Here is a 25244-nt window from a genome sequence, read left to right as displayed (position 1 = left end):
TGTTCAGTCCCTGTACTACGCCTAGTACTGGGGACCCCTCCTGGGGTACTCCTCATTCTTCCCTGACCCAGCCGGGTCAAGAGGGACTTCCTGCAGCCGTGCTTCCTTGTTGAAACACCTGAACAAGGAATGTATAAGCAGGGCCCAATTGCAAAACTAGACAACCAACAGGAGATTAGACCCCTAAAATATAACTTTTATTCGAATATGCTAAAAAGGACTCAGTAGTCACCATAACAACAAACACAAAAATAAGACAAAATGCCAGGGAACAAGGATAAGTCACACATCAGTCAGGAAGGATTACGGGCTCTATCTGTCCCTATTTTGTCCCTAAATTCTCTCCCTTCCTAACAGCGGAGGTTGGCACCCTAATTTTTGCTCCGTGGCGCCCCCGCTCAACGTCGGTGTCCCTAATATCCCTGGTAAATATCTATCTATCGTGAATAAAAGATAGAGAAAAGTGAACGTACAGATTAAGAAGCCGACAATTCATCATAGATATGCATTTAAGGAGACCCAAGTCTGTATATTGCGACAATAATAATAGCCCTGGGAATTTTTAGAAGGTAAGATTTGTCTCAAGATAGCTGGTTTATTACATTCATACACAAACCAGCATATACTAAATAACCAAAGCTAATAAAGCTGGTTCTGTTATATATGAGACTAATCCCCAGAAGTAATGCCCACAGACCAGTATCACATATGCATCCCGCTCTATGTCGTTCTAAGTTGTCAGAGCCAGAATGTGATAGAGACTGTAACACATACAAGCAAAACAAATGACCAATTCTAAATGCATTAAAACAATCTCAATATCATTTAGTAAGGAATAGCATTTATCATTGGTAATGCATTATGTCACATCTCATAGATATCAAAGAAATAACACAAATCATTAGTGATTCCTAATATCCTATCTCAGAAAATACAGGGATTTAGCACTTATCATAGATAGTCCCTCATATCATGTCCCAAATGCAAAGACAGTCTGATATCATATAAATAGACAGGGAGCAACACTTATCATTGATGATCCCTCATATCTCGTCCCTATGAGGGATCATCAATGATAAGTGTTGCTCCCTATCTATTTATATGATATGTCTTTCTGAGATAGGATATTAGGAATCACTAATGATTTGTGTTATTTCTTTGATATCTATGAGATGTGACATAATGCATTACCAATGATAAATGCTATTCCTTACTAAATGATATTGAGATTGTTTTAATGCATTTAGAATTGGTCATTTGTTTTGCTTGTATGTGTTACAGTCTCTATCACATTCTGGCTCTGACAACGTAGAACGACATAGAGCGGGATGCATATGTGATACCGGTCTGTGGGCATTACTTCTGGGGATTAGTCTCATATATAACAGAACCAGCTTTATTAGCTTTGGTTATTTAGTATATGCTGGTTTGTGTATGAATGTAATAAACCAGCTATCTTGAGACAAATCTTACCTTCTAAAAATTCCCAGGGCTATTATTATTGTCGCAATATATAGACTTGGGTCTCCTTAAATGCATATCTATGATGAATTGTCGGCTTCTTAATCTGTACGTTCACTTTTCTCTATCTTTTATTCACGATAGATAGATATTTACCAGGGATATTAGGGACACCGACGTTGAGCGGGGGCGCCACGGAGCAAAAATTAGGGTGCCAACCTCCGCTGTCAGGAAGGGAGAGAATTTAGGGACAAAATAGGGACAGATAGAGCCCGTAATCCTTCCTGACTGATGTGTGACTTATCCCTGTTCCCTGGCATTTTGTCTTGTTTTTGTGTTTGTTGTTATGGTGACTACTGAGTCCTTTTTAGCATATTCGAATAAAAGTTATATTTTAGGGGTCTAATCTCCTGTTGGTTGTTTAGTGCTTCCTTGTTGGCATGGTACAATTGCAGGGCATACCAGCCACGCTCACCATGATGCCGGGTGAACGTAACACGGTCTCCCGGATACAGGTTCCAGTCGGGATGGCCTTCCTCCAGCTCAGGCTCCACATCCCGCCGGTTGACAAAGATGTCCCTGTTGAATTCGGGGCTGCGGATAAAGCCCCACCCAGCCTTTAAATTGAATTTTACGATGAGGCCCTCTTCACGGGGGCTGGGGTGGACTGTCTCCGCCTGGCGTACTTGTGCCTTGGCGGCCTTATCACGCGCCTCCAGGCGCTCACTTCGCGCTTCCCGCGTGCGTCGCTCCCTCTCCAATTGCCGGAGCTCCATACACTAATTTAGGTGCATCATTTGTGTTGTCCGTGAGCCTTGAGCTGGCATAGATTTCAACTACAGCATACGCCTGTTTTCTCCCCACTACGAAGCCCTAACCACTTTTAGAAAAGCGTTGGCTAGGGCAAAAGCAGCAATATTTTGTGTTTTTTTTTTAACAACTTTAGCAAATTTGACTTTTTGACACCACAAAATTGATTGTAAATATGTTTTTGAACATAAACATGCTCTTCCCTTTACTTTTCTTTCACATTGATGTTAGTACAATATGGATAGGCATACTGACACAATCCCATTGTTTTATATGGGAGATCTGCTTTGCTGATATTACGGACATGGATTTTTGTGACATGGTTTTCTATACATCTATAAGCAAGCATCATTTAGTCTGATAACGTCCCAAAAAAATAAAGAGTGCTAGACACTTCAAGATTCGATAATACATCAAGGCCCCCTTCAAATACTGTTTCCAGATTAGGGCAAAAGAGACTCTAGCTAAGGCATCAATTTAAAAAAATATATTTTCATTAGTACAATTAAAAAACATACAATACAGACAGACAAAGGGAACCTCACAATGGAGGGGAGGGCATACCAAACAAACTCTTTCCAATGAATACTCTTTTCCCTAATCTGGAAACAGTATTTGAAGGGGCCCTTGATGTATTATCTATAAGCGTCATGTAACTTATTGAAGCTTTTTTATAGCGCCCCCTGCTGTCATTTTGATTCCCTTTTAAACCAAATAAACATATCGGATTGCTTCTAATTTTTATGTATATCTACAGGCTGGGATGCTGTCTCAGACTGGAAAGACGTTTTGTCAGGAGGCGAGAAGCAAAGGATGGGTATGGCACGAATGTTCTACCACAAGTAAGAATAATATGAGGCTTTTAGCAAATTAATTGCAAGCAGAACACATTTTGTTTGATGTTTTCATCTTTGATAAATGGATTTTCTATCTTTGAAGCTTTAAGTACTCAGCAGCTGAGAAGTAAAGCAGAATCATAAGAGGCTTTAAAAGTGAATCAATCATAATCATATACATTAAATAAATGAATAACACATTAATTAATTAGATGGATGAAAGAATGCACAGTATATAATTCAGTCAGGTATGCAGTAAAAATAGATAATGCAAATATGGCTGCAAAAAATAAAGGGATCGTTAGTTTATTCTGTAATAAAGCGCAGCGTTTGAGGCTAAGGCTATGTGCCCACGATGCAGAAATGCTGCATATTTTTTCCACTTCTCCCTGGCAGGAAAAACGCATGTGGATTTTACATGCGTTTTTCCTGCCAGGTAGAAGCATTTGTCAAGCGTCTTTGCATGCATTTCTGCATGCAGGTTATCAAGCGCTTTTCCAAGCGATTTTAGCATCACTTGGAAAAGTGCTTGACAACTTGGTCACACTATATAAATCTATGCAACCGGCATGGATTTATATAGTGTGACCAAGTTAAAAGTAAAAAAAAAAAAATAAGAATGGTAAAAAATAAAAAATAAAGATTATACTTACCTTCCGATGGCCCCCGGTGTTTTCTCCGCTACGTCCGGTCTGTTGTATGGCTCGCGGTGGTGTGAAAGGACCTGCCATGACGTCATTTAGTCATGTGACAGGTCACGAGACCACCGACGTCAGTGGTTCTAGTCTCCTCTTCTCCAGACCCGGGTACTTCCGCTGCGAGACGGTCATCTCCCGGATGCATCGCCGCTGACCTCCATGCGGCTACTGTTGGGAGATCAGCGGCTAGGGCCGCTGATCTCCCGACGGCAAGTGTGAAGGGAGGACCAGGGAGCGGCGCTGCCTAGGCCGCCGGTCGGGGTACTTCTGCTGCGAGCAGCCGGGAGATGACCGGCTAGCGCCGGTCATCTCCCGGCTGCATCGCCGCTGACCTCCGTGCGGCAGATGAGCCACTAACGGCCGCCATCTTGTTCTGAAATCCCACGTCGCTGATTGGCCGCGGCCGGACCAATCAGCAACACGGGATTTCCTGGATGGACAGACAGACAGGATAAGCCGATTATATAGTAGATTTTAGGAGTCAGAGTTAGTACATTTTATTCTGACCCGACTCCACCAAAATGGTCACCGACTCCGACTCTACAGCCCTGATTATCATGGCAGTCATGGCCTCCTGAAGGCCCATGTCTGCCATGTTGGAACTCCTATGGAGACCTCCCTCAGGCAGATCTTTATAGGAGATAGCTAATTTTACAATAGACTGCAATATTGAAGTATTGAGTTGTACAATAAACTCCAATATTATATTGTAATATCTAATGATGCAATGAGATATTTCAGAATTTCACGTTTGCAAACAAAACCTTTCTAAATGTTTCATATTTCTTCTCAATAGGCCACAATATGCATTGCTAGATGAATGCACGAGTGCTGTGAGCATAGATGTGGAAGGAAAGATTTTTCAAGCTGCAAAGGATGCTGGGATAAGCCTCCTTTCCATAACTCATCGTCCATCTCTTTGGTAAGTAATACTTTTCAAACAAAATACAAATCCAGTGATTGAGCCACTACTAAACACATTATCGAATCTGCTGGGCAGTCTCAAATACACAGGAGATGCCTCATTTCTTCTAAAAACAGACGTACAGTGACACGTAAAAGTTTGGGCACCCCTTGTCAAAATTACAGTTTTTGTGAACAGTTAAGCAAGTTGAAGATGAAATGATCCTTAAAAGGACTAAAGTTAAAGATGACACATTTCCTCTGTATTTTAGGCAAAAAAAAAGTTTTTAAATCTTTTACATTTTAAAATTTTCAAAAAGGAAAATGGACCGATGCAAAAGTTTGGGCACCCTGAATGGTTAGTACCTAGTAGCACCCCCTTTTGAAAGTATCACCGCTTATAAATGCTTTTTGTAGCCAGACAAGAATCTTTCAATTCTTGTTTGAGAAAATTCTTCCAGTTCTGTGAGATTCCTGGGTCATCTTGCATGCACTGCTATTTTGAGGTCTAGCCACAGATTTTCAATGATGTTCAGATCAGGTGACTTCAGCTTTTGCCTTTTGAGGTCTATTGTGGATATTGATGTTCTTCTGCTGCTTTGTGGGCCGCCACCATTTTAATTTTCAGATTTCTAGTGTCACGCAAGTGTGTGAAAGACTAAGTGCAACACAAAAGGGAAGGGGGAAAGGGAGCCCAGACTCTAGGGAAAGGGGGGAGTGGAGACCTCCTAGGCTGATCTGATATTACCCTGTCTCCACTAATGTCCCTATATTGGTTCCTCACCAATCGCCACACGCGAACCTAAACCCTGTATTTCCCTAGCACTTGGCTGTGGATAGGGAAGTGGGGTGAACACTAGTCGATCCCCACTAACGACTAAAGACAACAAGGGAGACAAACACGGGGAAAAGTAGCTTAGCTTTAGCCGACTTCAGAGAGATAACTCTAAGTGTCCTCCTAGCACCACAGTTGAAGATAGCATTCTGAAAGCTCCAAGCATTCACAAGGAAACATGTGAGTATCCCTGGCCTCTTCCTACTGCAAAGTGAAACTATTTAAACACCCAGGCCAGGGTGTCAATTAGCAGGAAGGAGGTAGCCGCTGGGTCCTAGAGTGAAACAGCTAAGAAGGTGTCTGTAATGCCAAACAAAGAGATTTTCTGCAACCAACTGCAGGGCGACTGTATGGCTGCTTAGTAGAACTTATGGCTGCTGCTTTATGGCACCAGGTTAGAGGAGCCTGGGTTTTTATAAAGCTGGGAGATTTGCATCACCTGAGTTTTTCTAATGATGGTAGTGAACAAGCCATAGCACTTACAGGCTAATTAACCCCTTCACGACATGTACCGTACATGTGTAAGGTGCCAAAACGAGGTAGTCGTGGGCGAGCTGTAGCCCATGCTCACTTTGGCACCCTACAGACAAAGTGTGTCCTTGCTCTGGTGTGCTGCAGTATATGTCGTGTTTCCAAATTACTTCTGACCAGACAGCCTCTTATGACTCCAGGAATTCCTCTTCTGGAGCCAGGGCAGCAATCAATTCAGAGGACACTGAGTTCATAAAAACAACCAGAACTTTACTTGGTAACTGGCAGTATTTACAGGCAGGTATAAAAGATAAGGCCCAATGCGTTGTCATCTTTCCCACAGGTACCGGATACAACTTCAGCCCTGGCTCATGATCTAGGTGAAGCATCTCTGTTGCTTTCTTCTCTAGCCCTGGAGACTCTTCCTCACTGATGACTGTATATCTGTTTCCCAATTCACTCCACCTCCTAGAGCTTGAGTCCTGACTTCTTCTGCAGCCTTGCAGACAGAATGTGCCCCCAGGCCCTCGACAACTTTCTCGGATTTCCCAGGCCGGCTAAGGGGACTCTTGTGAAGGGATTCTTTGGCAATCCACGTCTACCCTAGCAGCCTCTACAGAACTTGTTCACTTTCTCCAGTACTGCACATGACCACGGGTCACCGATGGGTTGGCATGACAACCCAGGGTCTGCAAAAGACCCCTGCGGTTGTCATAGCTGGGATGCTATGAGCGGTTGGCGCTCGTAGCGAGTGAGCATTTCTGCTACACACAGGCGATCTGATGATCGCAGTTTCTAGTCTCCCATGGAGACCATTGAAGCATGTAAAAAGTAAAAAAAAATGGTTTTACAAATATTAACATTTTTTTAAAAAATTATAAAATTTAAATCACCTTCCTTTCACCCCATTCAAAATAAAACAATAAAAATAAAATATACACATATTTGGTACTGCCGCGTTCAGAATCTCCCGATCTATCAATATAAAAAAAGGATTAATCCGATCGGTAAACACCGTAACATTGCAATAAACTGCAATAACGGGCGATAAAAACATCATAACTACCCCAAAATGGTATCAATAAAAACTTCAGCTCGGTGCACAAAAATAAAGCCCTCACCCGACCCCAGATGCCGAAAAATGAAGACGCTACGGGTCTCGTAAAATGGCGACTTTTTTTTAACAACCTTTGGATTTTTTTCTTGCCACTTAAATAAAAAAGAACCTATACATGTTTGGTATTTACGAACTTGTAATGACCTGGAGAATTATAATGGGAGATCAGTTTTACCATATAGTGAACGTGGTAAAAAAGAAAAAAAAAAACAACAATTATTAAATTGGACTTTTTGTTGCAATTTCACTGCACTTGGAATTTTTTTCTCGTTTTCCAGTACACGATATGGTAAAACCAATGTTGTTGTTCAAAAGTACAACTCGTCCCGCAAAAAACAAGCCCTTACACGGCCATATTGACCGAAAAATAAAAAAGTTATGGGTCTGGGAAGAAGTGGAGCAAAAAACAAAAGCGCAAAAACGGAAAAGGGCAGCGGCGTGAAGGAGTTAGCCAAAGTTATCTGAACACACAAATCTCCAAGGGTGGGCAAACTTTTGCATTGGCCCATTTTCCTCTTTTTAATTTTTAATATGTATTTTAGGCAAAAAAATATATATATTTACAGTATACGTATACATATATTCATCTTTTACAAAGGAAATGTGACATCTTTAACTTTAGGCCTTTTAGAGATCTAGAGATCATTTCATCTTCAACTTGCTTAAACGTTCGCAATAACAGTATGTTGACCAGGGGTGGCCAAACTTTTATATGCCATTGTATGTACAAGCAATACATATATAGGATCTGAAAAACATTTCTAGCGATGAGAAGACACTGAATTTTCCTTCTGTTACATGACAATCTACCCAGCTTTCCTAGAATCCTTAAAGGCAAGTGTTACTAGTTATCCAATGCTAATACAGTAATATCAAGCTGGCATAGTAAATGAAATTGCTGTGTGGCATCTTGGGTGCAACTGCCATTTCCAGGATTAGTTTAGGGCTAAATGATGACATGCATTGTGTGACACTGAGATTGCAATGATTGGACCATAGACAATAATGGTGCAGGCCGAGCGAAATTGTCTTCTGACTTGCATCATTTTTGGGCATATTCTCCTAAGGGAGGCAGACACTCAGATGTTGTAGACTATGTCTGGGTGTCCGATAGCAATCTCTCATGACACCCTCAAACACAGATGCCCTTTGCTCAGGTGAGCGCTCCTGTGCTGTCTGAGAGAGCCACTACCAGACTGTTCTGGCAGAGACTTGTCTCAGAGAGAACAAATGGATTGGCACTTTGTAATCGGATATGGTCCTTCTCTCCCCCAACGTCATCTGTCAGGGAAGAGTCGAGAGGTCCCCATTCACAATAGACTGTTGTCCAATCCCTTTGATATCGGCAGGCTAATGTCTAATATGTACATCTTGTGCGTTTAGAATTTTTTTTCCTTTTGAAGGGAGATGCTTAATTTAGGCATATATATTTTTCTGTGCGTTGATTTAGTATGTTCATTTCACAAGTTTGAGTCCAGCATCCTCCACCAACACATAGTGATTAACAGCTTTCTGCATGCATACAGATTGAGCTGTCAATCACTTTTTGTGTGGGCGTTGAGCAGGATATATAGGCAGCTTTTTTTTACAAAAAATACTGAATCAACTCTTAGAAAAAGCAGCACAGGAGAACTGACAGATTGCTTTGGTATGGCCATGTGGCCATGGAATTGTGTGCCTGTTATGTAATGGAATCAAGAACCTCATTTGAGACGCATATATTAATGCGAAATGAATGTTCACCCCATCCCAGTCGGCGTCACTGACTGGATGAAGTCAGATCGCTGAGTTACTCGCCCGATGACTGCATCACAATCCTCGGACTGGCCGTCGGCTCTCCTGACATGAGCGTGACATCATGTATTTCTATGCAGCTGTGACGCCCAGGTCAGGAGAGCAGATGGCCAGTCAGAAGAATACGATACAATCCTCAGTCATATGGCAGTCTGTGAATCAGTGATGCCAGTCCAGAGGTGTCGGCGGGATTATGGGCGGGGGAAGTGGTGAATATAAGATTCATTTGCAATTTATAATATACTTGACTTGCCGGCGTGCGACAGTAAATTTGTCTAAGGTTTAGAGGAACACAATAGGGCCATGTAGAGAAATAAAAGTTGCATATCCTGAAAAGGCTGCCCAAAACCTATTTCAGGTCACTATTAGGATACTACACAAAAATCACCTGACAGATTTCCTTTAACTAAGAATCTGTCAGTCTCCTTGTTCTGAATTCTGATGGGAGAGTTGGTAACTCCTTTATCTGGCTTTTTCTGTGATTCTCTCAGCTGAATATAGCCACATGAAGGTTCAGCTCCCTTTCATGTGTTTTGTGAATATAAATCACCAGAAAGTGACCAGAAAGGAGTCCAGTAAAATACAGATAAAGTGTTACAACTCCACATCAGAAAGAGCTTACTGATAGATTCCTAGTTAGTCTCATTCTGCAGCCTGCAATGAGCAGGGAAACAAACTGCCCCCGAACGTGCCCTCATCTGTTATATATGCATGTCGTTACATTTACATTTTTCTAATTCTTGATACCTGGATTTTGTTTATTTGGCACTGTGACATTTTTAATACAGAAACAGATTAATGTAGAGAGTGATCTTATACTCACTCATCATGTTGGAAACCATTTCTAAGTGGTGCGTTAAATATTTGAGCATGCTGTCCTTATCAGTCCAATAACTCATTATGATCAATAAAATTATGTTTGAGTAATAATATTTGGATTTTTTCTCAAATTGTGGGAATTTTTTTATATTTGCACAGGAAATACCACACTCATCTGTTGCAGTTTGATGGAGAAGGTGGATGGCGATTTGAACAACTGGATACTGCCACGCGGTTATCACTAAGTGAAGAAAAACAGAGACTTGAGTCTCAGCTTGCTGGAATACCTAAAATGCAGCAGAGATTGAACGAACTGTGTAAGATTCTAGGGGAGGACTCAGTGCTCAAGACTGTGTGAAGACGAGTAGCTTCAGTATTTCAGGTGTCAATGTCGACTCTGTTTATTTTTTTGCAAGAGTTTACACAGATAAAGACTATAATGTATTTTGTAATGAATGTACTGTGCATGGGATGAGGAACTGGAACTTGAATTGAAAGGATGAATGAATAAAAGAACAAATATTTAAAGAATATACTTAATTAATATACTTAAAAATTAGATGTGACAATATTTCAGATTGACAGAATCCAGACTCTATATTATGAACCCTTTGCGCTTTTGAAATTGGTCAGATTCAATAGATAACTCCTTCTTGTAATGTGATTTAGGGCATGTTTAGCTAAAGTAGAGGTTAGTCCCAACATATGCCTCTGTTTGAGTGGCACCCTGTAATTCTGTATTTTCCCTGTGACCAAGCATTGACATTGTACTTCTCCTGCTGGAATCCACCATTTGCAGCAAACGCCAGCAAGGAAAGCTAACATATAGGGACAGTATTATTATAGAAGTCACGCAGGTTGGGTTCTCCCTGTGATTTAGCATAATTGGTCACATACTTCAATGAATTGTCATCGTCCATATATGTTCTAGTGTTATTTCCCACCTGTACTTCATTTTCTATTGAGTAATAAATACCTGCAGCCCATTAACTCTCCAGGTGACAACTCTGGTTGCTCTAGCTATTGCCCTTTATGCAGTATGAACAATAGTTATTTCCTAGAAACAGAAAAGCTACAGTTGCTTGGTTATTAATTCATGGTATATACCATATGTAAAGATAATTTATGGATAATTCTCTTCCAAGATGAAAGATTACCCCTCCAAAAAGTGCATTATACAGGGATTCATGGAACACCAAAGACATTAATGGGGTTGTTCACTACTGGCTTCACTGCCCATCATAAAATAAAAACATGTCATACTTACCTCCTTGACTGTTGTCGTTCCTGTGGTGTCAGCACGGCTTTCCCTGGTGGTCACATGACGTTATGTCACATGATCGCTGTAGTCATTCAGCGCCTGTTGACCAGCTGCAGCCTTTCAATATTCTGTCAGAGCAGAAGTCTTCTCTGGTGGAATACTAAAGACCAAAGATAAGCAGTGGCCACTGATTGGCTGCACTGGTCACATGACATAACAACCGGGGAAAACAGCTCTAACACCACTGGAATGGCATCAGTCCACGATGTAAGTATTTCATGTTTTTATTTTATATGCAGTGAAGCTATTCAGAAGGAGCTGTCCAGGAGTGGTCAACCCCTTTAATCAAGCACCATCAGCTGTGAACTAGCCATAACATCACTTTTGCTGTAGTGTTCTTTTAATTGGTCCATTGTATGGATCAGCAAAATGCTAAAGTGGACTTATAATATGTCTATTTTAGTAAATATCTACATTTCCCATAAAATAATTCTGAGCATCTTTTCTTATAACTCAGCTATAGGCTATTCTTCTGTTATTCCTGCTAGAAACGTATGAAAATATTGGCATATTGTTCCTATTCCCTTACGCAGTCTAGCGCTGTTAGCACTGATTGGACAGTATCAGACTGTGTAGACACTCACCCAGTTGATAATGCTCAGTTATCAACTTACCAAGACATTTCTACCATGAATAACAGCGGAACAGCACAATTCACTGTTCTAAGAAAATGCTTCAGAGTTATTATTTTATGGGAAATGCAATTATTTTATGAAATAAACATGGTAGCAGAATTGACAAGTCCTCTTTAAACTGTTATATTTTTTATTATTAAAGAGCCCCTTTTTTTTCACTTAGTCATTATCCAGGCATCCATTCATTACTTAATTTGCTTCCTTCTTGCTGCTGTGCTGTTCAAATGCCCAGCTTATGTTCCTTTAAAATCTTCTTTCAGCTGCTGCTCGGCAATATCCGTGTCTGTGTATGTGTGTGTGTATATATATATATATATATATATATATATATATATATATATATATATATATATATATATATACAGTACAGACCAAAAGTTTGGACACACTTTCTCATTTAAAGATTTTTCTTTATTTTCATGACTTTGAAAATTGTACATTCACACTGAAGGCATCAAAACTATGAATTAACACATGTGGAATTATATACTTAACAAAAAGTGTGAAACAACTGAAAATATGTCTTATATTCTAGGTTCGCTTTGATGACTGCTTTGCACACTCTTGGCATTCTCTTGATGAGCTTCAAGAGGTAGTCACCGGAAATGGTCTTCCAACAATCTTGAAGGAGTTACCAGAGATACTTAGCACTTGTTGGCCCTTTTGCCTTCACTCGGCGGTCCAGCTCACCCCAAACCATCTCGATTGGGTTCAGGTCTGGTGACTGTGGAGGCCAGCTCATCTGGCGTAGCACCCCATCACTCTCCTTCTTGGTCAAATAGCCCTTACACAGCCTGGAGGTGTGTTTGGGGTCATTGTCCTGTTGAAAAATAAATGATGGTCCAACTAAACGCAAACCGGATGGAATAGCATGCCGCTGCAAGAGGCTGTGGTAGCCATACTGGTTCAGTATGCCTTAAATTTTGAATAAATCCCCAACAGTGTCACCAGCAAAGCACCCCCACGCCATCACACCTCCTCCTCCATGCTTCAGGTCGGAACCAGGCATGTAGAGTCCATCCGTTTATATTTTCTGCGTCACAAAAAGACCCGGTTGTTGGAACCAAAGATCTCAAATTTGGACTCATCAGGGCAAAGCACAGATTTCCACTGGTCTAATGTCCATTCCTTGTGTTCTTTAGCCCAAACAAGTCTCTTCTGCTTGTTGCCTGTCCTTAGCAGTGGTTTCCTAGCAGCTATTTTACCATGAAGGCCTGCTGCACAAAGTCTTTTCTTAACAGTTGTTGAAGAGATGTGTCTGCTGCTCGAACTCTGTGTGGCATTTACCTGGTCTCTAATCTGAGCTGCTGTTAACCTGCGATTTCTGAGGCTGGTGACTCGGATAAACTTATCCTCAGAAGCAGAGGTGACTCTTGGTCTTCCTTTCCTGGGGCGGTCCTCATGTGAGCCAGTTTCTTTGTAGCGCTTGATGGTTTTTGCAACTGCACTTGGGGACACTTTCAAAGTTTTCCCAATTTTTCGGACTGACTGACCTTCATTTCTTAAAGTAATGATGGCCACTCATTTTTCTTTACTTAGGATTTGTATTATGGCAAGAAAAAAGCAGCTAACAGTCTATTCAGTAGGACTATCAGATGTGTATCCACCAGACTTCTGCACAACACAACTGATGGTCCCAATCCCATTTATAAGGCAAGAAATCCCACTTATTAAACCTGACAGGGCACACCTGTGAAGTGAAAACCATTTCCGGTGACTACCTCTTGAAGTTCATCAAGAGAATGCCAAGAGTGTGCAAAGCAGTCATCAAAGCAAAAGGTGGCTACTTTGAAGAACCTAGAATATAAGACATATTTTCAGTTGTTTCACACTTTTTTGTTAAGTATATAATTTCACATGTGTTAATTGATAGTTTTGATACCTTCAGTGTGAATGTAAAATTTTCATAGTCATGAAAATACAGAAAAATCTTTAAATGAAGGTGTGTCCAAACTTTTGGTCTGTACTGTATATATATATATATATATATATATATATATATATATATATATATTTGTGTATGGGAATTCCATTGTATGAGCACTGAGATTGGAAACAGACAAGAAAAGTCCTGCATACAGACATATTATAGTTGATACTGGCGAGCAGCACTTGAAAGGAGCTTCTAAAGAAGTGTAAACTGGCCATTGGAACACCACTGCAGCATAGTGTTTGGGAGAGCAGGAAACAAAATAAGGTAATGAAGTATATTGAAAAAATAACTGCAATGCCAGAAGCATAATAAAATAAAAAGATTAGTTATGCATTCATTTTAGGATACATTTTTTAAGTGGGTTTTCTGTACCAGGGCAATTTTTGGCAAGCGATGCAGCATTCAAAATCCTAACAGTGTGTAATATACAGATTGGCATACTTGTGGTCACATGACGAAAGTTGCAAGCAGAGCCAAATGATACCAGTATGTATATTGTCAAACCACTGCCCTGGCCTCGAAAACCCCTTTATCAATATAGCACAAGAATTGAAGTGTTTGATTAGTTCACATTCCAATTCTGTTCTCCTGCGCATTATATATGTAAAGCTATGGAAGACAATGGTATGTGCCTTATATAGATTTGATACATATAAACGTACAGTATATTTTGTGTAAAAATACTAATAGCAAACTACGTGAATAATAGCAATATTAAAATGGCAAATATCACTGTTTGGGTAATATTTCAAAAGTGAGATGAAATTTAGGCTAAACATTGGTAATACTGCACAGTAATGCTCTTTTATGAGCTATTATCACTCAGTCTGGCACACATCTGTTGAGAACACAGCATATTACTAACATTTCTGCATTAATCAATATATCCCACATTTTTTTAATTAAGGTAAGGGCATACACTTGTCTATTATACCCTTCTACTGCCATTTGATACCTACGCAAAATGCCACATCACCTCTCCTCAATGCCGTGTTGGTTTACAGGACTGCAGTTGTGCTGTCCCATCTACAACATTTGACCACTTAAAGCCATTCACTGCCCTCAGCGCTCATGCCGAGGTACTGCAACCCCTTTCAATCCACTGATAGTGGGGGTGCCATCAGTTGGACCCTACCGATCTAATTACTATGGTTATCAATATGAAACTCTTGGAAAACCTCTATATTATGTTTTTACAGTAAAAAGGTAAGCAACTGAGTTGGATGTATCAAATAATTATGTGGTTATTTATAACATACAGAATTCAGATACATAAAGTATCTGTTGTTTTTTGGATGGGGTATAAAAAGAAGATAAGGGTCACACCCTAGAAGGTATTGACAGTGGGGCTGCAAGACACATTGACCATAATGTCCATCTTAAAAAGCAAGAAAATACAATTACAGAAATTTGGTAGCATTATCTGGTCATAAATGCAGTTTTATTACCAATCTATAGCCCTAGCCCTATAGTTCATTGTTAGGTACAGTAAATCATAGTAAATTAACTACACAAACCTGTCCCTATGTACTATTCTGTTCATATTGCAATCAATTTAAAAGTATTCAAGAAGGAGATTGCTAATTGCAAAAGAATCACCTTTAGAACAACCTAATATTTAACCATGAATCATGGGGGACAAAAAGAATGGTATTGGAGAGCAGAATATATAGAATTGTAGCATGTGAAAAGCTGAAAATTCAATGTAACACGCTAGAAATTATGTAACATGATTTGCGAATGTGATGGCAATAAAGGCATGACTAATTAAGAAGTTAAGTTAAAATTGTTAATATCAACTGCCTAATAAGCCACTAAAATTGTACTTAGTCTAATAAAAAAATGCTATGAATGACAAACAAATAAAATAAATATTTTATTACAGAAAAAATATATATATATTTTGTCTGATTCTATTTTATTCAGAATACTGTTGTCAAATTACTAAAATTCAGCAAAAAACATAAATGTATATGTAAACAGATAAATGTTGCATAGATTATCTTGTACACACAGAGAATATAGATATACTGTAAATATATTCTAATACAGCATAAGAACAACCTGCCAACAAGTTGTAGTAACTTTGTGCAAGGAATTTACAGAACCATGATAATCTGCTCTCCAACAGGACATCCTAAAAGATAATGTCCAGTTATCATTTTAGGATATTAACCTCAAACAGATAGATTATGCATCAAAACAATCATCTGAATAACAAGCTCATGTCCTCTTATAGCTCCAAAGAAGAAAATTTTTTTTAAAGGGCTTCCTCCCAATAACCCAAGTGATGCGGGTTCTCAGCAGGATCGTGCATTTTTAATACCTATTATGAAGATGTTCCATAGTTATCTACATTTCCTAAATTTAAAGTCACTGAAGTAGTAAAATTAGCGGAGCAGTCAGGTAGGCAAGTTGAGGACTTGACTGACTCTTTGGGCAGCTGTGTACATTCATCCGCATGGTGGATGGGTACAGGAACTACCTACTAATACATACATTATTCTAAAACAGTCTAGTCTAGTGCATGGTGTGATTTTTTTCCCATGTGGTCCTGAAAGAGAACCTGTCATATACAATAATGCTATTAACTTGAAGCCGCTGTTCTGAAATTGACACCTTCATAATGCTATTAGCCTGCAGGTTTACTCCATAACCTTCTTTCTCACCATCAATGAATGAAATTTTGCTCATTTTCTCTCCAAGTTACACCTCGCCACTTGTGTGTTTGACCCTATCACATTCCATCTCCTAATCAACCTTACCGCCATGCTTATCCTAGTGCTAACCCATCTCTCCTAATTATCGTTAACCTCTGGTGTCTTCTCTTCTGCTTTCAAACATGCAATAATCACGCTTATCCTGAAGAAGCCATCCCTTGACATAACATCCACATCATGCTATCGCCCCATATTACTACTGCCGTTTTCCTCCAAGCTCATTGAACGGCATGGTTACATTGAACTTTCCTCCCTCCTTTCATTCAACGCACTCTTCGACAACCTACAATCCAGCTTCAGTCCCCACTGCCCTAACCAAAATTACAAATGACCTACTAACTGTCAAAAGCAACATAATATTTTATATTTCTCCTCCTTAACCTGTTCTCTGCCATCGACACAGTTGATCTTTTCCTCCTACTACAGATCTTCTTTTCTCTTGGCAACAAAGATCTTGCCCTCTCCTGGATATCCTCATACCTCACATTTAGTGTCTCCCATCCCCATACTAATCCCGTTTACCTCCAAGCTCCTTGAACAGCATATCTACATTGAACTTTCCTGAAACCTTTCATGCAACACACTCTTCGACAAACTACAATCCAGCAACCGTCCACAACAATTCACTGAAACTGCCTTAACCAAAGTTACAAAACACTTACTAAGCCCAAAGTTAAAGGGAATCTGTTAGCAGATTTTTGCTATGTAGTTTTAGGACAGTATGAGGTAAGAGTTAAAACACAGAATTAAACGATGTGTCCCATGTCAGGCTGTGCTAGGTTGTTTGCTTACACTTTACTAATCTTAAAGCAGAGATTCTTAGGTTTTCTAATTATTTATTTATTTTACTCACTTATATAGCACCATTAATTCCACAGCGCTTTACAGACATTTGGGGCACTGTCCCCATTGGGGCTCACAATCTAGATTCCCTATCAGTATGTCTTTGGAGTGTGGGAGGAAACCGGAGATCCCGGAGGAAACCCACCAAATACAGGGAGAACATACAAACTCCTTGTGGATGTTGTCTTTGGTGGGATTTGAACCCAGGACCCCAGGCTGCAGTGCTAACCACTGAGCCACCGTGCTGCCCACAACTACAACTTATTATTGTAAGTTCATTAAGAGCTTCTCAGTCATAGTCAAACCTCTTACTGATATGACCAAAAAGGGTACTGACTTTTCCTCTTGGTCTACTGAGGCTGTTGATGCTTATGCTGTTCTCAAGACAACCTTTTCTAAAGCTCTTGTCCTCAGTCAACCCAATGTTGATTTGCCTTTTGTAGTTGAGGTGGACGCATCTTATGTGGGGATGGGTGCTGTTTCTTCTTAGAAGAAGGATGGTTACTTTCATACTTATGCTTTTTTTTTCGCAGAAATTTTCACAAGCAGATTCCAACTATGATGTAGGCGATCGGGAACTCTTGGCTGTTAAGCGAGCTTTCCAGGAACGGAGGCATTCGTTGGTGGGGGCTAGACATAGGGTAATGGTCTTTGCTGATCACAAAAATTTACTGTAGTTTGACGCCGCTTGAATACTAGACAGGCTCTGTTTGATTTCTCTGTGACATATCTCCCTGGTGCTAAGAATGTTAAGGCTGATGCTTTATGACGTAGTTTTGTTACAGAGTTGAGGGACGAACATCTAGCCAAAATTCTTAGTGAAGGGGTAGTGGTGGGTGCTCTGGGGATTGATCTTAGACAGCGCATTGTGGAAGCTCAAGTTGGTGCACCAGAGGGCCTGCCGCCTGGCAAGCTTTTTTTGCCGTCTCCGCTTCGCATTGATCTTAATGAAGTGAATGACTCTGTGTTGGCATGACATTCTTATTCCCCAGCCTGTACGTCACAAAAAAATTGAATCTGGTGAAGAACAATGACCACTTTGCCTGTATAGGCATCAGACGCTTAGCAGATTCTAAATATAAAATATTTTTATGATCAGCGATTACCATGACCGGATGAACTGCCTGTTACGGGCTGGGTGGTTGAACCACTGTGCCAAGGACGGTGGAGAGCCAGGAGCGGCGTGACTAGGGACCTCATCAAGTCCGACCTCGGATGTACAGCAGCTTGACAATTCCGTGATCCGAGGAGAGACGAGGGAGGCGGACTAGGTGCTACTCGGGTGGATGGCAGGCACGGCCAGGTATGGTAGTATGGCATGACACAGACAGGCTGGTGCAGGCGGGCATGGCAGATAAGGCAGGCTGGCACGGCTGGTATACAGGCAAACAGGCGGGCACGGCTGGTATGCTGGCAGGCATAACTGACAGTCAGGGGGCACGGCAGATGGACAGGCAGGCTGGCACAGATGATAGGCAGGCACGGCTGATAGACAGGCAGGCTGGCACGACAGATGGGCAAGCAGGCTGGCACAGTTGACAGGCAGATGGACAGGCAGGTATATGGGATGCAAGCACTGGGACCTGAGAACTAGCAAGTGTGTTAGAGAAACCAGACTAACAACACTGCACAGGCACCTCCACTCAGGTGGAGGTGCCTTAAATAATAAGTGTCTCCCAGCCATTGGCTGTTGACATTTTAGGACGGTGCGCAATGTCCCTTTAAGAGGACTGGACTGCGCATGCACGGTGTCAGGGGATCTGCACGCACTCTGGGCAGCTGTGGAGCAGGAAGAGGATGGAGTAGAGGAACAAGCAGGACGGGGGCCACGGCGGTGAGTGAGTCGGCGTCTCTGCTAGGGATGGGAGGCAGGAGGCAGAGATGCCAGCACTACACTGCCCCTTCCAGAAAATGATGCCACTCTTCAAAAGCTCACTTAATAGCCAAGAGTTCCCTGTTACCAATGTCATAATTTTTCTTAGCGGACGATAGTTTCTTAGAAAAATATGCACACGGATGCCATTTACCACGAGATGCACCCTGCGATAATACAGCCCCACACCCCCACTTCGGACACATCAACTTCTACAATAAATGGCTGAATGACGTCAGGCTGTATAAGGATTGGCACAGTTGCAAAACATTTTTTCAAGGTATCAAAAGCCTCCCGGGCCAGACTGGCCCATTTAAAAAAAGTCCGTCCCTTTCCTGGTCATATGCGTCAGAGGTTGGGCCACTACCGAAAAGTTTTTGAAAAAACCTTACAGCAGTAGTTGGCGAAACCCGAAAACCTTTGTAAAGCCTTTAGGTCCTCAGGACGAATCCAATCATGTACCACCCGGACTTTCACCGGATCCATGCGAAAACCGGTGGACAATAAAAAATAACCCAGAAAAGGGATCTCCTGAACCAAGAACATGCATTTTTCTGGTTTGACAAATAATTTATTGTCTCTGAGTATTTGTAAGACCTGCCTGACATGTACCTGATGTGACTCGAGGTTAGGCGAATAAATCAAAATGTCATCAAGGTAGATCACAACAAACCTACCTGCCAGGTGACTAAAAATGTAATTAACAAAAGTGTTTGAAAAATGGCAGGAGCATTAGTCAACCCAAATGGCATCACAAGGTTTTCATAGTGTCCCTCAGGCGTATTGAAGGCTGTCTTCCACTCATCCCCCCTTTTAATGTGAATGAGATTATAAGCCCCCCTGAGATACAGTTTAGAAAACCATTTAGCTCCCACGATCGGATTAAAGTGGTCCAGGATTAGAGGGAGCGGGTATGGAACCCGGACAGTTATCCGATTGAGTTTGCGACCGTCTAGGCAAGGGCGTAACCCCCCTTCTTTTTTCATAACAAAGGAAAACCCTGGAGCAACGGGAGATGAAGAAGGTCTGATATGGCCCTTTGCAGACTTTCAGCGATATAGTCCTTCATGGCCTGCCTCTTTGGACCTGAGATATTGTATAACCTGCTGTTGGGCAAGTTGGCCCCAGGAATAAGAATAACTGCACAATCATAAGGACGATGTGGACGAAGTTCTTGAGACCCCTGCTCCGAAAACAAATCTCCAAAGTCAGACAGATATTCAGGCAAAGATTGGGTACCCACCCTGGCTAGCTGGGTGCACAAACAATGTTCTTGGCAATACTTGCTCCATTTTACCACCTCGCAAGTCTGCCAGTTTACCACAGGGTTGTGCAATGTAAGCCCAGGTAGTCCAAGAACCACAGGAGCGGGCAAGCCCTCTAGCACATAACAGTCTATAAATTCAGAGTACAAGCACATACAGATTATCAATTCAGAGTGCAAGGCCCCTACCTGTAAATGCAACATACAAACGACCTGAGTAAAATACCCCAGGCTCAAGGGTGCAGAATCTATAGCGATAATGGGTATTGATCTAGATAATTTTTGTGTTTTGAGGCCATGAGCCTTGATGAACCTAGCGTCAATCAAATTAAACCCTGTCCCACTGTTCAGAAAGGCAGAAATGACTATCTTATCTTTGCCAAGATGGATCTCGGCTGGTAGAAAAAATTGAGATCTACCAACGGAGGAAATAAGTACACCCAGGTTTCCTCCCTGCAACCTCAGTTTTCTGGCGGCTGTTTACGGTGGGATATAGAAGGACAAGCACCCACGAAATGCCCCTCTCCACCACAGAAAAATCACTCCCACCTTACGCCGAACAACCGTTGGAACAACAGAACGTGCCGCCCCACCAACTGCTTGGGTTCCTTGGTTGACTCAGACCCAGGTTCGCTTAACTCCAGGACTCCCGCAAATTGGAGTGTCTCCTTATGTCTCTGACGAAGACGGCGGTCCACACGGATGGCCAGAGATATGGCAAGCTCAACGGAGACTGAAGCCTCATGCTGGGAAAGGACATCCTTTAACCTTACAGATAACCTTTGATAGAACTGGCTACGTAGTGTGGGGTCATTCCACTTAGTATCGGTGGATCACCTCCAAAACTTGGAACAATATTCCTCTGCCAGCCGGTCTCCCTGCCGAAGCTGACTGTCACAACTCTGTAGTCAGGTGTCCCGGGACCAAGGACTCCTTCCCAGTCTCTAACACTAGGGGCGCCCTAGCTGGCCCTGTTCCCCTGATTACTTCGGAAGGTGAAGACGCCGGGCCCACGTACCTTGTCTGAGCTTCTGAATCCACCCTCAGTCTGTTCCCTCACCCCACCCAGGAAAGAGAGGAGTAGTAGTGTATAGCAATACACTAACCAGACTAACAAGGTAATAAGAACAGGGATAAAGGAAAATACCACTCATACAAATATATGCACACAAATAACAGAGGATAACACCGGGGAGTGGAGGATGGGGAAAAACCAAAGTAGGAGAAGAAGGGGATAAACTCACAACCAAAACCACGCAACAGTCTTATCTAAATCCACCAAACACCTACTCAAATAACAAACTTCCAAACGCCTAACCATGCAGCAATGAAGCTAGCTATGGCAATGACTGTTTGCCAGAGCCCAGAAAGTATAGGAGAGGGGAGTGGCTAACAGTGAACAGCGGTGAGAGTCAAGGCAGGATCTCACAGCTAAGCAGATTAACACCTGCATTGCTAAAAGAAACCTGCACCATGTGATATGAAGGTGAAAGGCTTCTAATCAGTGCAGGAGTAGGAGTAATCAGATGCTGTGGTCTCTTGGCTCCTCTCTGTCATGGCAAAACCCATGACAGTACCCCCCCTTCTCCAAGGGACCTCCGAAACTTCAGAACCGGGTTTATCAGGGTGTGCCGCGTAAAAAGACCGGATCAACCTGGCTGCATGGACGTCAGATGCTGGCACCCAGATCCTCTCCTCAGGACTGTAACCCTTCCAGTGTATCAGATATTGAAGCGATCAACGAACTAAGCGAGAATCAATGATCATAGCTATTTGGAATTCCAAATTTCCATCCATAATGACTGGAGATGGCGGTAGCAGTGATGGTACAGAGGACACAACATATTTTTTGAGTAGAGACCGATGAAACACATGAATCCTAAAGGTGGGTGGCAAAGCAAGGTAAAATGCTATAGGATTGACTATGGCCACAATCTTATAAGGACCGATGAACCTGAGACCCAGTTTCCAGTAGGGAACCTTCAACTTAATGTTCCTTGAGGATTACCACACCAAATCATCAACACACAGGTCCAGACCCACTACATGTCTCCAATCAGCCACACTCTTATATTTGGACCCTATCTTCCTCAAGCTATCAAGCACCCCTTGCCACACAGATGTAATTGAAGAGGAAAACCATTCTTCAGGTATTCCTGAAAAACAGTTTCTATTAAATGAGTTGAACTGAGAATGAAACCCATATGCCCCGAAGAATGGGGACTTACCAGTAGATTCATGACGATTATTCACCGCAAATTCAACTAGAGGTAAGTAAGTAACCCAATCCTCCTGTTTCTCAGACATAAAATACCTAAAATAAGTCTCAAGATTCTGGTTAACACGTTCAGTTTGCCCATTAGATTGTGGGTAAAATGCTGAAGAGAACGACAGATGGTTCTCCAGACGAGTGCAAAACGCCCTCCAAAATTTGGAAATAAAATGCACCCCCCGATCCGAAACAATATCGGTAGGGTTCCCTCACCACACTCAGGGAATAATGTCATGACTCTGTTGTCGGGTATCCTGGGACCAGGGGCTCCTTCCCTGTCCCTAACGCTAGGGGCCCTGTTCCCCGGATTACTTCTGAAGGTGAAGACGCCGGGGTCACGTACCTTGTCTGAGCCCTTGAATCCGCCCTCAGTCTGTTTCCTCCCCCCACCCAGGGAAGAGCAGAGAAGTAGTGTATGGCAATACACTAACTAGACTAACAAGGTAATATCAACAGGAATAAAGGAAAATACCAACCATACAAATATATGCTGTCAGGAACGACATCGGGGGACCATACAATATCCCAATGCTGCCGTCACTTTGTCAGGGTTTCGCACACACATGATCCCGATTACTCACTATGTAGCTATCGGCAAGCGAGCAGTGAGCATATGGCGTACACACCTCCGAATTCCAGTGGATGGAATATGTGTATATCCCCCGTACGATCACTGCCAGCTTCATGATAGCCCAATTAAGATTATTCACTGTCACCACCGATCAGTTTTAAAATATAATGCAGTCCTGATAGGATGCCTGCTTTCTGGTAGTGTATATGGCTTCGGGGGGGAAACGATTACAAAACAGAAGAAACAGAACTATTAAATTTTATATTTAATCCTAAAGGGAGGCAGTTTTTATGAAAAAATATACAAAAGGTTTTACAAAGGGGGACAATACAATACAGAGTATACAGTTGCACAAAATAAAAGGGATTAATAAAAGACTTACTATACAGATTGCAGAGATGATTCTGTTTAGCTGGAGGGGAGGCGCTCCAATTGATTTGGCCGTTATCGAACGTGACCCCTGCTTATTTATTTTACTCACTTATATAGCGCTATTTATTCCACAGCGCTTTACAGACATTATCGCCACAGTCCCCAATGGGACTCACAATCTAGATTCTCTATCAGTATGTCTTTGGAGTGTGGGTGGAAACCGGAGAACCTGGAGAAAACCCACGCTAACATGAGGAGAACATACAAACTCCTTGCAGATGTTGTCCTTGGTGGGATTTGAACCCAGGACCCCAGCGCTGCAAGGCTGCAGTGCTAGCCTTGCTTATAGAATATGTACCTCTCGGCATGAGAATGGACCCATCTTCAGCTGGATCTTTTATGCCGAAGGGGGGACCTGCCCAAACTCTCCCCTGTGATGACCTCACATGGGGTGGGATCCACCCTTAATGTTTTTATCAAAATCCCCAACTTCTCGCTGGTTGATCGAAGAAGTTTGCAAGTGACGCCATATTTTTTTATTACGAATTTACCTTTCTTTAGAGACTAGACATGACTTAACTGCTGTTGGTTATATCTGCCCTTTGGTGTTACCGCTCACCTGTAGGGCTCTCAGGTAAGGAAAAATATGCGTATCGTTCCTTAGCTCACCCTGCCGCTAAAAATGTGGGTCCCATCATTATCGGAATTATAGAACTTCCGATATTCCATATTTCGTGTCGGTGCCTGCAAGACTGGTGAGCCAAAGGAGTTTGCAAATGTCGATGACCCGGCTATTGTACGGAGTCTGATAGAATTTCTTTGCAGCTTAATGAGCCGTTTCCTCTTTTTTTTAATCTCTGGCCCATATGCTGAGATTTCTATTTATCACAGGTCTAAGCTACTACAAGCTAAATTCATATGTTAATTAGAATGGGCACTTGGCTCCTGCTATTTGCATAGAAGCAACTGGTTAGATTGTTAGCTCTTGCTCCTTTGACAAATAGTATAGGGGAGGGGGGATGAGTGATTTGGAGGAAGAGAGAGATTCTTAATATTTTCTATGACATATGCACACAAACAACAGAGGATAACACCGAGAAGTGGAGGATGGATAAAAACTAGGAGAAGAAGGGGATAAACAAACAACCAAAACCACACAACAGTCATAGCTAAATCCACCAAACGCCTTCTCAAACAACACCAAACCACCAAACTCCTAACCATGCAATGAAGCTACCTGTGGCAATGACTGCTTGCCAGAGCCCAGAATATATAGAAGGGAGTGGCTAACAGTGAACTGCTGTGAGCTTCAAGGCAGGAGCTCACAACTAAGCAAATTAACCCCTGCACTGCTAATAGAAACCTGCACTGTTTAATATGAAGGGGAAAGACTTCTAATGAGTGCAGGAGTAGGAGGAATCAGATGCTGCAGTCTTCTGGCTCCTCTCTGTTGCGGTAAACCTGTGACACTGACGTAGCATAGACTCAGCCAGGGAGACACGGTCAGGGTTGTCTATACGACCCAGTGCCTGAAAAAATTCCTCAACCATCCGAAGCAACTGAGAGTCGGCCGGAAGAGAAAATGCCCGGGTTTAAGGGTCACCCTTGAAGAGCGAAATCACGATCCCCACCCATTGCTCCTTGGTTCCAGAGGAGTGAGGACGTAACTTAAAGTATAGCTTTCAGCCCTCCCTGA

General features: G+C 42.0%; 1 protein-coding gene across 1 annotated transcript in view; it reads left to right on the top strand.

Moving 5' to 3' along the window:
• Nucleotides 1-12017, top strand: part of ABCD2 (ATP binding cassette subfamily D member 2) — a 54298-nt gene extending 42281 nt beyond the window's left edge. Inside the window, exons 8-10 of the mRNA XM_073652170.1 lie at nucleotides 3029-3113; nucleotides 4602-4727; nucleotides 9904-12017. Of these exons, the coding sequence (XP_073508271.1) occupies nucleotides 3029-3113; nucleotides 4602-4727; nucleotides 9904-10102 (410 nt within the window). The 3' untranslated portion in view covers nucleotides 10103-12017. The remainder of the gene's footprint in view (nucleotides 1-3028; nucleotides 3114-4601; nucleotides 4728-9903) is intronic.
• The last annotated feature ends 13227 nt before the right edge of the window (nucleotides 12018-25244 follow it).

This window comes from Phyllobates terribilis, unplaced genomic scaffold, assembly GCF_046119375.1.
Source record: "Phyllobates terribilis strain yellow unplaced genomic scaffold, ASM4611937v1 Scaffold_11__3_contigs__length_659146591, whole genome shotgun sequence".
Taxonomy (NCBI): Eukaryota; Metazoa; Chordata; class Amphibia; order Anura; family Dendrobatidae; genus Phyllobates; species Phyllobates terribilis.
This window is presented reverse-complemented; position numbering and strand designations above follow the sequence as displayed.